This window comes from Aotus nancymaae, unplaced genomic scaffold (genome assembly GCF_030222135.1).
Source record: "Aotus nancymaae isolate 86718 unplaced genomic scaffold, 86718_ANA_hifiasm-v0.15.2.pri h1tg000059l, whole genome shotgun sequence".
Classification (NCBI taxonomy): Eukaryota; Metazoa; Chordata; class Mammalia; order Primates; family Aotidae; genus Aotus; species Aotus nancymaae.
In genome coordinates, this window is record NW_026988473.1 from 18,103,020 (window position 1) to 18,115,543 (window position 12,524).

Below are 12,524 nucleotides of genomic sequence, written 5' to 3' on the forward strand. Positions count from 1 at the left end.
TTCTGAATGTTTTACATGTGTATATATATATATATATATATATATATATATATGCACGCACACATATGTAAAATTTCTAAATTATACTACTTTAAAAAATCATTTCCAAATCTCATATTCTAAAAAAAAAAAAAAAAAAGAATATTTACAAGATTTCTGTTTCTTCTAAGTTTGTCTGCTGCTGATCTCACTGAACTTAGAATCCTCTCCCAAAGCCAGCTGCTATGGGGCTATAATGACATCATCAGAAAATTAGATTTTTGGTATCTGGGTTGGGCGTGAGAGGAGCAAACAACAATAAATTACTAGAAATTAAAAATCCATTTGAACAAACAACTCTAACAGATATGGGAAACCCCATACAGAGCACCTTCAACCTGCTTCTTTTTCCAGATTAATCAAAGATATAGGAAATTAAAGTGGTTTAAAAATATGTTGCCTAATGGCTGGGCTTCCCAACATACATCAAATAATGCCAAGTATCCCCCTCTATTTCCTTCTCATTGTGTCAAAGCAGAAAAAGTTTACGTTTCAGTAACATTTGTGGTTACAAAAGCTAATCCAGTTCCAGCACTGAAGAGTTAATAAAATCAGATTTAAAAAATTCTGCTACCTCATTATATTTCAAAACAAACTGGTTTTTAAAATGTAGACTTTAGTAACAGCATTTATACCAAAAGTGGGAGAAACTTCCTGTCTTAAGTTTTTGAGCTAAAGGGGTACAGACCTGAGTCCTAACAGAACCAGGTTTCAGTCCCAGCTCCACTACTACCAGCTCCTAACTAGAGACTAGTGATTGTCTCATTGTCCTTAGACATCAAATGGGGATAGTTTTTCAGAATTAAATGAAATAATACACACAGAATCTTTAACCCCCATGCCTGGGACACAGTAATATGTTAATAAATGGGAGAGGAACAGTTGTTATGGTTGTATGGTCATTTACTCAACAAAAATTTATCACTCTTACTGTGTGTGCCCAAGCCTGTATTACCCTCCTTTTATTACGTATGACCAGCATCAAAGTGGAGAGATCCTTCTGAGAGAGTGGGCTCTGGGCATCAGTTAACCAGAGCTGCTGCTATTTATACTGATTAAATTTCTCCTAATTGCTCCTCTACCCTCTTTATTTCATTTAAGTGGATCTACTCTTACAGCCTATAGAGAGAGTTTGGAAAGTGATGCAAAGTAAATTCCATCTTTGCCTTATTTAACATATTGCTTTAGCTAGCACATGTTCATACTCTGACAGATGATATTTGGAACACCATGTAAAACATTTTGCAAACTTTACAGTTTTCATACATTTGTGGGTAGCAATTTCCAAATAAAAGAGAGTTTACAAGACTTTAAATTTGCAGTGCTTTAATCAGAAATTGAAAAATTAAGACTGAATCAGAAGCAACACAACAGAACATTTCACTTCCACTGTTTAATTATAAATTGCTAAGTGATCTTCATTAAAAAACTAGGTAAGAGTTGCTATACATAAAATTGGAAGAGGGAATGAAGAAAGATGACATGAAGTTGGTAGTTAAATGTTAGCTGGTGGGAAGAACATTCATCAATTTCATGACGTACAGCTCTATTTACATTTCTGAAATAACAGAGCTAATTACCCAGTTTTAAGTAAAAGGTTCTGCTTTAATTAATACCATTAGTGAGTGGTTTTCAGTAAATGGAAATAAACAAGATTTCTAAAAGTCCTATGCTCACTTTACAAATCCAATCTCAGCCAACATATCTAATGGAACTACAAGGCACTATACTTGGTCTGATAATGTTCCTGATGAGTTTCCTAGTACATTTAAAAAAAAAAAAAATCCATGCACCTATTCTGTTTGCCATGATTGGCGACACCAGGCGTCTTTAACATTCAACACAAAAAAGATTCCCTTCTAGCAAGGAAGGGCATGTATGCCCAGCAACCCAACCACTTGAATCCCTACTTGGCTTTCTCACCACCCTCTTAACATATCCCAAAGCTTAATATATCCCAAGGTGAAATCATCATTTTTCTCAACAGACTTTGCTCCTGATCCAGGGTTTCTTGCCTTAGGGAAATGATACCCTGTTGCTCAAGTCAGAACCTGGAAGTTGCTAACTGCTGGTCATCTAATTCTGGATGAAGTCTAACTCTATAACTGTTTCTTGTCTGTAAAATGAGCACTGAAATATCAGTATCTACCTTATAGGGTGGTTGAGGATTAGATTTATGCCAGCATGGTGGCTGGCATAAAAGAGTGCTCAATGCATGTTGGTAATAATGATTTAAAAACACAAAGCCATTATTCTTCTTTACTTCAGACCTCCGATGAGGATCCTCATCAGAAAATGGTCCTATTTTTATTTCCTAAACAACCCTCTTAGTCAGTTCACTTCTGCTATCATCCTAATGTAAACTATCATCATCTTATGTCTCACTGCTGAAACAGTCTTACTGGCCTCCTCCTAGCAATTCTTGTCTTCTTCCATGTGGGAGTCAGAATGATCTCTTTGAAATTCTATTATGTTGTCAAGTCATGCTTTACAATTCCAAAATGGTTTCCCATTGAACTTCCAATGAAGTCCAAACTTATTATCTTGGTCATCTTAGACTTTCATGATCCGGGTCTGCTTAATCTCCAGAATCTCTTGCTATTGCCCCCTTTGAAACCCTTGCTCCAGATTCACAGGGCTTTTGTCAGTTCTTCTGACACACCAAGCACATTCACTTCAGGCCTTTTGTACATGCTGTTTCCTCTACCTGGAAACTCTTCCCATGTCTATGCTCCCGTATTAATCAAGCTTCAGGTTTCCACTTACATATTACTTTCTCAGGGATACTACCTGTGACACCCTTAACTTTCTCAGTAACATACTCCTTCATTACATGCAACACGTTACCACTACTTGTTTGATGGCTATCTTCTATAAAAGCAGAAACAGTGTCTGTTTTGTCTACTGTTGTAGCTCTGGAATTTTACCTGTTTAATGAATTAGTATATGGCTGATTGAATAAATCAATCAACAAAAAGGAAAGAAAAGGTGCTGTACAGTTAAAATTTTGTCTGATCTTTGTTTAATAGGATGGAGGTTCTAAACCATTGGAATTTCCTGATAAGAGTGTCTTTCTTATTTATGGCAGGCCCTTGGATCACATCTGTGTTTTTATTTTTAAAACTGATACATATTAAATATACAAGTTTTCAGGGTACATGTGATCATTTGGTACATTCATATAATCAAATCAGGGTAACTGGGATACTTATAACCTTAAAGCTTTATCTTTTCTTTTGCTAGGAATATTTGAATTATTCTCTTCTAGCTATTTTGAAATACACAATTGATTATAGGCATCCTATTGATCTAACCCAGATCTTATTTATTCTATCTAAATGTACGTTTGTACCCATTAATCAACCTCTCTTTATCCCCACCCCACCATTCCTAGCCTTGGTAATCACATCTACTCTCTATCTTCATGAGACCTACTTTTTTTTTTTTTTTTGAGACGGAGTTTTGCTCTTGTTGCGCAGGCTAGAGTGCAATGGCACGATCTCAGCTCATTGCAACCTCCACCTCCTGAGTTCAAGCGATTCTCCTGCCTCAGGCTACTGAAAGTAGCTGGGATTACAGGCGTGGGCCACCATGCCCAGCTAATTATTTTTATTTTTAGTAGAGACGGGGTTTCACCATGTTGGCAGGGCTGGTCTCGAACTCCTGACCTCAGGTGATCTACCCACACCCTAGCCTCCCAAAGTGCCGGGATTACAGGCGTGAGCCACAGCGCCCGACTGGCACCTACTTTTAAGCTCACACATATGAGTGAGAACATGTGATATTTGTCTTTCTGGGCTTAATTTATTTCAGTTAATGTAATAACCTCCAATTCCATCTATGTTGCTGCAAATGACAGGATTTCCAGGGTTTTTGTTAATGGCTGAATAACATTCTATTGTGTATTTATACCACATTCTCTTTATCCATTCATCTGCTGATGGACGCTTAGGTTGATTCCATATATTGGCTACTGTGAATAGTGCTGCAATAAACATAGAGCGCAAATATCTCTTCAATGTATTCCTTTTCTTCCTTTCTGATATATACTCAGTAGTGAAATCAAGATGATCCAGGATTGGATACCAGAAAGACCAACTATGTGACTAAAGAAAAAAGAGGAGGATTGGAGATCAAGTTAAACCACACAGACAATTATTCAATCAATCATGCCTACTGGGATGATGAAACCCCCCAATAAAAACTCTAAACACTGAAGCCCAGTGGAGCTTCCTGGTGGGTGAACACAAGGATGTACCTGGAAGGTCAGGTGTCCGGACTCCACCAGGACAGGGCATAGAAGCTCTGTGTTGGGGACTCCCCCAGACATTGCCCTATGTATCTCTTCATTTGATTGATTCTGACTTTTGTCCATCATAATGAAACTACAAGATCATAAGTATAGTGCTTTCTTGAGTTCCATGAATTGCTCTAGCTAATTACCAAACCTAAGGGGGTCATATGAACCCATGAATTTGTAGCCAGTTGGTCAAAAGTGCAGATGGTCTCAAGATCTCCGAAGTTGTGGCTACCATGTGAAGGGAGGGCAGTTTTGTTGGGGGCTGTGTTCCTTAACCTGTGGAGTCTGTGGTAACTCTTGGTGGTTAGCAACAAAATGTGATTGCAGTATCACAAAAGGGAAGTTTTAGAAGTGTTTAATACCCTTAGAAAGCACAAAAGTTATTATCCCCGCCCTTTCACCAAACTATCATCCCATGATGCTCCTATAATCCTTTCCTATATACCTATATAACAGCCTCTCCTCTTTCTTAAGGAGCCTGAGGTAGGAGAATTGCTTGAACTCAGGAGGTGGAGGTTGCAATGAGCTGAGATCGTGCCATTGCACTCTAGCCTGAGCAACAAGAGTGAAACTCCATCTCAAAAAAAAAAAAAAAAAAGTTAGATCTCATGAAGATAGAGAGTAGATGTGGTTACCAAGTCTAGGAATGGTGGGGTGGGGATAAAGAGAGGTTGATTAATGGGTACAAATGTACATTTAGATAGAAGAAATAAGCCTGATCCTTATATACTGGGCTACAGAAAAAAAAGGGAAGTAGGGGATAATAATTCCAAGTACATGAAGTTTACCTTTGGTGCTCTCTCAACATAATTTTATTTTGTCCTTCTGCATGTCTCCATCTCTGCATCCCACTGATTACCACCCTATCACACAGTTTCCTTTTTTAAGACTTTCTCCATTTTAAAATGATTTTTCCATGTCTATCACTAACTAAAACAGCCAACGGATCCAGCAAAAAGTAGACAAGTATAAACTGAATACACTAGTCCCAGTAAGAATTAAATAACAGATGCCATTAGCCCTTCAGAGGTATTTACATTTCAAATGAGAGCAATTTAAAACAAATTTCTAATTTGCAACGTTGAGAACAGCAAGAAGAGAATCTGTAGCATTATGCATTTCTAAAGCCTCTGAAGAAATAAGACTCTTTTATTTCTGACTTCCTTAATCAACTGGGAATGGGAAGCTGCATAAATTCCTAGTATGCTCCATTTCCCTTCCTTCTAAGCAATCCTAGACAAATTTTCCTCAGCACCGTTCCTGTAGTGCCTTGGTTCTCTCTCCTAGGCCTGTATCTATTCCTCTTCCTTTGCTTCTCTGGGGACGGAATTTTAAGAAAACCATCTCTGGATCCCAAACCAATTAAGTAGGAGTTTGCCATTTGGAAGCTAACTAGTCCTTTCCCCAAGTAGCTAATAATACCCTTGGGTCTTTTGTTAAGAAACTTTGAAAACGTAGGTATACACAAAGACAGAGTTATTCTGATCTTAGCTCTGATGAGTATCTCTGCTCAAACTATCTTTTAGTTTAATAAATAAAATACTTATATTCAACTATTCCCTATCCCAGAACCTTCTGGGAAACACTAGGTTTTTGGGAGAAAAATGCAACACAATTGCATCCCCAAATCCGTAAGGTTTAATAAGGAAAGTGGTTGTTGCATGGGCAAGGATAACAAAGAGTTTGCATTCAGCTCAAAAAAGAAGGACACTAATTAAAAAATAATTCACCAAGAACATTAGTGGAACAAGTGTTCACTTATAAAGGGCACAGGAAGAAAAGAGAATAATAAGTTCTATTCCAGCTTTGGCAATCAGTGATTCTTTGCAATCAATTGACCTTTATTATCTACACATGTTGTTGTTAAAATGAGGCCTCTTAAAATTATGAGCAATGCATATGGACAGGATCAAAAAAGTCAAGAGATGACAAAAGTCCAGGATGCACTAAGCCAGTATGGCAACACAGGTCACCTTGTAGTCAGGAGTACAATTTACATACACCATAACACTATGAGCAGAGAAGACCTTGAGAGCATTTGGCATGGGAAAATTCTTGTCTAGAGTGCATTAAAAGCTTGAATAAAGCTATGGTTAATTTTTAAAAATGAATCACAAACTAAGTAGCTATATTTTTCTAAGAGGACCTTTCTTTCTACTTCTATAATACAGAATCTCACAAAGTTAAAAAAGTCATAGTGGTGGAGTTTGAAAAAAGTATTGTCTGTGGCATACTTCAAGTATAAGCCTACTCCTTTGGCCTTGGTAAATTACGCCTCCCTGAGATGTATTGTGCAAAGTCCTTCAAACTAATCTGGAGCACACATGAGAGTCTCTCCTAAGGAATCAAGTAAGCATTACAGCAATCATACTTTGTTAACCAATTGTTTGCTTATTCAAAGCAGGAAAGATGTCATTTTCTCTAAATAGCTGAAGTTTTATAAGCTTTCTGAAATCTGTATTTCTTGGCATTTGCCTGAAAGAAGATAGTAAATACTTAGTTTTTTTATGTAACAGAGTTAAGAATCCAACTTCTCAACCTTAAGCATTTATAGTTTCATCAAGTTATGGTGACCTTTCAGTATAAATTCACACAACTCATGGCTGTTTCCTTTCCACTTACCTTACCTGAAAACTTGATGTTTCCTTCATGACTAAGGGCTTCAGCATTTTCCTTAATAATTCTGAAAATAATAATTTTCTTTATTAAGCACTGACTGTTTGGTGCTTAACACTATTCAAACAAATGGGGTATACCTGGTGATTTATTTTTCTTTTTATCCTTACTAGTTTCATTAAAACTTGGTAGAAAAAAATTCTTTCCTATGACTTACTATGGATTGCTAGGTCTCACTAGAAATCAATCTATACATAGAATATTTTAGGGAATGTTCTAAAAGTGAGACTTGTATAAGCAGAGGAAGGAGGTTATTTTGCCCTTACTAGACAGAGGTAAGAGTATGTGGGATCTGGATGGAGATGAAGAAGAGAAGAAATAAGTTGACGGAGCTAGAAATTCAGGTAATCATAAGAGAAAGAAAACATAAACACATCAGACCTCCCTACAACAAGTTCTAGAGGGTTATACCCACACTAGTGAAGGAACCATAAGACTGGAATTGAAATACGACCTGGTAATAAAATTTAGCTCACAGAAGTGTTTTAGTAGTTCCCTCAAAAATCTTGAGAAATTAAAATTACAACCGAAGTGTAAAATATTTGCTAATAAATGTCAATAATAATTACATAAATCTTATGATTAAGAAGACATTTATGGTAGAGTAGGAAGAAAACTAAACTTACAGCCCAGCTAATGAGATAATGTATGCAAAAGTTCAACTATACACTTTAAAGGATTATGTAAACATTAGCTATAATTATTTTTATTATTGATTTGCAACCAACTAGAAATCAAAATCAAAGTTGTGTACCTTTCAGTAAGTATCCAATCTGAACTGTTTAAAGACAGTATAACTTTAAAGCAGGGTTTCTCAATCTCAGCACTACAGACATTTTGGACTGATCATTCTTTGCTGTGGGAGGCTGTCCTATACACATTGTAGGATGCTGAGTAGCATCCTTAACATTTACCCACTAGGAGACAGTAGAACCACCCTCCCCCAGTCAAGGACAATCAGAAATGTCTCTGAACATTGCCGTACACTGCAAAATTGTCCTTGGTTAAGAAGCACTGCTTAAAAGCATGAGAAAAATCAAGAAATTATACTTCGGAACGATTCTCTCATGCAAACTGAGGATGAGAGATGGCCAAGGTGAACTAGAGCTGAGATGTCAAATATAGTAACCAATGGCCACATGTGGCTACTGAGCACTGAAAGTGTGGTTAGTCTGAATTGAGATATGCTATTAAGTGTAAAATACACACTTGATGTCAAAAACTTAGTATTAAAAGAATGCAAAATATTTTAAATTTTTTTGTATTGATTATATATTGAAATACTAATGTTTTAGATATAGTAGGCTAAAATAAAGTACATTAAAATTAACTTCACCTATTTCTTTTTACTTTTAAAAAAATGTGGCTATTAGAAAAGCTAAAATTACTATGTGGCTTATGTTACATTTCTATTGGACAGTGCTGAGTTCATGCAGAAAACTATTCCCCACTTCACGCTATCCATTCCAGGCAGCCTTTGATGAGAAGGAAGGGAACTCAAGAGCTCTGTCTTCAGTTTTCTCTTTATATTATCTCCATTCTCCTTGGATGATCTCCAGGCCCACTGCTTCAATGCAATTTCTATTCATATATGACTAATCTCCAAATTATATCTGTAGAACAGAGCTCTACTGAAACATATATATATATGATATATATATCACATATATATCATATATATATATATGTCCAACTATCAACTTAACAAGCCAATTTAGACATCTTAGAGGAACCCCAGACTTAAATGACCTTCACTCCCCAAAAGGCTCCTCCTCAAGGATTCTCCATGTTAGTAAATGGCAGTGTTGATGCAGATGCTCAAGTCAGAACCTAAAAGTCATCCATAAATTCTCTCTTCTCCTTCTTCCCACTTGGAATCTCTTACAAAGTCCTGCTTTGTCTACTTCCTAAATATTTCTGGAATCCTCCTTTTGCCTACCCCTCTGGCTAAGCCAAGTTACCATTATTTTTTCCTGTATCAACTCCCTTGTCCCCTATATACTCTTATTGCACCCTATCCTTCCCTATTCAAAACACTTATCCCATAGATAACTATTTTGTTCGGTGTTATCTTTCCTATTAGAACATTATATTACATAAATAATGCAGTATAGTTTTCTCTTTTTTTTGAAATAGAGACTCACTCTGTCACCCAGGCTAAAGGGCAATGGTATGATCTCGGCTCACTGTAACCTCTGTCTCCCAGGTTCAAGAGATTCTCAGCCTCCTGCCTCAGCCTCCGGAGTAGCTGAAACTACAGGTGCATGCAACCCTGCAGAGCTAATTTTTGCATTTTTAGTAGAGATGGGGTTTTGCCATGTTGGCAAGGTGGGTCTTGAACTCCTGATCTCAGGTGATCCGCCTGCCTTGGCCTCCCAAAGTGCTGGGATTACAGGCATGAGCCACCGCGCCCGGCTCAGTATAGCTTTCTTGTTCATTGTTATATCTCTAGTTCACTGATTGATGAATGAATGAATGAATGAATAAGGAGGGACACAAATTGTTAACTAACTGCAACTTACTAAAGAACTAGGCTATTAAAACAATAGTTCATTAGCCTATGAGGCTTGGGAAAATATCAGTTCTTATGTCTAAATATCAGTACTTATGTATTGATACAAGTGCTAGGATTCTAGAAATGGGGAAAAAGTGTTTAGAGACCATGCTTTCCTGTATGCTCATCCTTAACAGATCTATCATGCCTAAACTCATATTGAAGCCTTTCCACATACAGGGCAGGAAAGAACAGCTTAAGAGTGCCTTGTACAACCCTTCAGCCCTGCGGCAACCCAATGGTCAACATTTTCCATTGCCAATGCCATAGCCCCAGAGCATCTATTAGTTTCCATTAAAAGCAGCTAACACTTATGCAACACTAAACACAGCTGTTATGAATTTAACTATTTCTGAAAGTAAGTCATTCTCCAAGAGAACAAGTTCAAGAGAAGCAGTAAGAATTTCTCCCTCAGTCTCCATTTATTAGGGATTCTCAATCTCCCTTCCAGCCTAAACCAGCCTTTATCCCCTAGTCCATCACTAGTTTGAAAGGAGGTTAAGATGAACCATGACAGTTTCCATACTAACTGTTAAGTTATGATTGCTGATTCGGATTTTTACAGATGTGAGTGTTGACTTATGTATTCCAGATCTAGGGTGAGGAAGTCAAAGATTTTTTATAGATGTCAGTGTTGCTTTATGTATTTCAGATCTAGGCTAAGGAAAAGGAAATTGTGAAGGACTCCCAGCAATACATATATTTAGAGGAGAACACGCAGACACAAAGGCAAAAAGTGGACCTGTGTTTTCGTTCATTTTTGCCCACTGGTTTTCCTATAAGTGAGGGAGTAGTGATGTCAGTATATGTGGCATGGTGATGTGTGATATGGACCGGGCAGGAGGTGAGAAAGGATAGCATGTGTAAGCCAGGGTTAAACCTAGATGCAACAGTACTATGTGGGGCTATACTTGTCTAATTGACTTTTAACAACTATCTTATCTATTATGGAAACTATGTAAAAGACCATTCTTTTATAGAATGAGGAAGGGAGATAGGGTCTTTATGACTACAGAAATGTTAGAAAATGTTAAAAAAAAAAAAAAAAAGATCTTAATTATCCTCCTTTTAAAGCCCAACTAAACAAACAATGGCAATTAGCTGGTTCTCACCAATTTTGGCAGTGGGATAAACAGATATAATGAGGAAGTTTCGTTTTTTTCTAAACTAGATGCCCTGTTTCTTTCTAGAAACGACTCTCAAAGAGTGGTGGGAAAGTTAACAAAGTCCATTTTTTTTCCTATAAAATTTTCTGTTGAAATGTTTCCATAACAAAGTGCAATATTCTGATTATCTAAATAAAAGCATTTGTTCCTGGTAATAAGAGCAAGGTAGCTGAGCTGTAACAAAAGGGGGCATAAGACTCAGAAAAAACAAATACAAGATTGAACCCCAGCTGAACCACACAATATTTACGTGCCCTTAGGCAAATCACTAATCTCTCTAAACAACGCATTTTCACCTGGGGCAGAGCTCCAGAGCAGATGAAATTTGGTCAGGGTAGGGTGGGAATCTTATTTCTATTTTTGTATAAAGCAGAGATATACATGTAGTATATAATCGGATATAGAGTGTATTTGTGATATTAAAATTTCATGAGAGTTAGATTAGGGGAAATCTCTAAAAAGTCTTCTCAGGGGGGTAATAGTGAATAAACTATTCTAAGCCTCATTTCCTCAACTGTATGTAAATGAGTCAGCACCATCCACCTTAAAGGATTATTACAATATAACTACCATCAGCCCTATTATCTGTGGGCTCCACATTTATGGATTCAACCAACAGTGAATCAGAAATATTGGGGGAGAAAAGAGACAAATCAAAAATATTGAGGGGAAAAAAATTCCACAAAATTCCAAAAAACAAAACTTTTTACCAGTGTGTCTAATACTACATTAAATCTGCACAAGTGAAGTGATGTGTAGGCATTGCTTTAGGTATTATAATTAATCTAGAGATGATTTAAAGTATACAGAAGAATGCACATAAGCTATATGCAAATACTACAGAATTTTATATAAGGAACTTGAGCATCTGCAGAGGTCCTGGAACCTATACCCACAGATATTGAGGGATAACTGTATATCTAAATATATACAGATAATAAAAGATATAACAAGGAAAATAACCAAAACTGTATGTCGTTAATATAGAACTAAAAACAGAGATTCAAATGCATAAATTAATGTCATCTAGTGATATTAATCATTAATAATATCTTATGTAATCATAAGACAATTTTTTCACTAGTCATTTTACTACCTAACATCCAAAGATATGATGTAAAATCATAAAGTCAAATAATAAATACAAGAATCTATAAATGTGGCAAAAATACAAACCTAAGACGCCGATTTCAAGACCAGCCAAGGCTGTTTCAATTTTATCATAAATGTCTTCTGATGCAAAGTCAACAGCAATGGTTCTTGTCTCCACTTTGAATTTTTCTTCTAGGGAAAAAGAAAACACAAATGGGGAGAGATAGGGAAAATTAATACATGGCAGTGAGAACTAAAGAATTTAATAGAATTATCCTTTCAGATCTTTCCCCCCACCCAATTTGATATGAAATTTAGACCAGGATAATTTTAAGCAATCATGAGACCACCTAAGAGATGATATAGAGACAACACATTAGTTCTGCAGTAAAAATTCCAATGTCATCCCAGACAGCTGGCTGAACGTTCCTTAATCAGTTCTTCTTTCGTAAACCACTAATGAGAACTACTTTTAGACCCTTAGGTACAAATAATACAACATAATTCATATCATAAAGTTAAATACTTTTTTTTTTTTTTTTGAGATGGACTCTCACTCTCTCACCCAGGCTGCAGTGCAGTGTCATATTCTTGGCTCACCACAACCTCTGCCTCCTCAGTTCAAGTGATTCTCCTGCCTCAGCCTCCTGAGTAGCTGGGATTACAGGCGCATACCACCATGCCTGGCTAATTTTTC

General features: G+C 36.7%; 1 protein-coding gene across 2 annotated transcripts in view; it reads right to left on the bottom strand.

Annotated features, from left to right (window-relative positions):
* HSD17B12 (hydroxysteroid 17-beta dehydrogenase 12) overlaps positions 1-12,524 on the bottom strand; it is a 177,894-nt gene that overhangs the window by 48,084 nt on the left and 117,286 nt on the right. For both annotated transcript variants that reach the window (XM_012452399.2, XM_012452397.3), the window contains exon 4: positions 11,912-12,019. In XM_012452399.2, the coding sequence (XP_012307822.2) occupies positions 11,912-12,019 (108 nt within the window). The remainder of the gene's footprint in view (positions 1-11,911; positions 12,020-12,524) is intronic.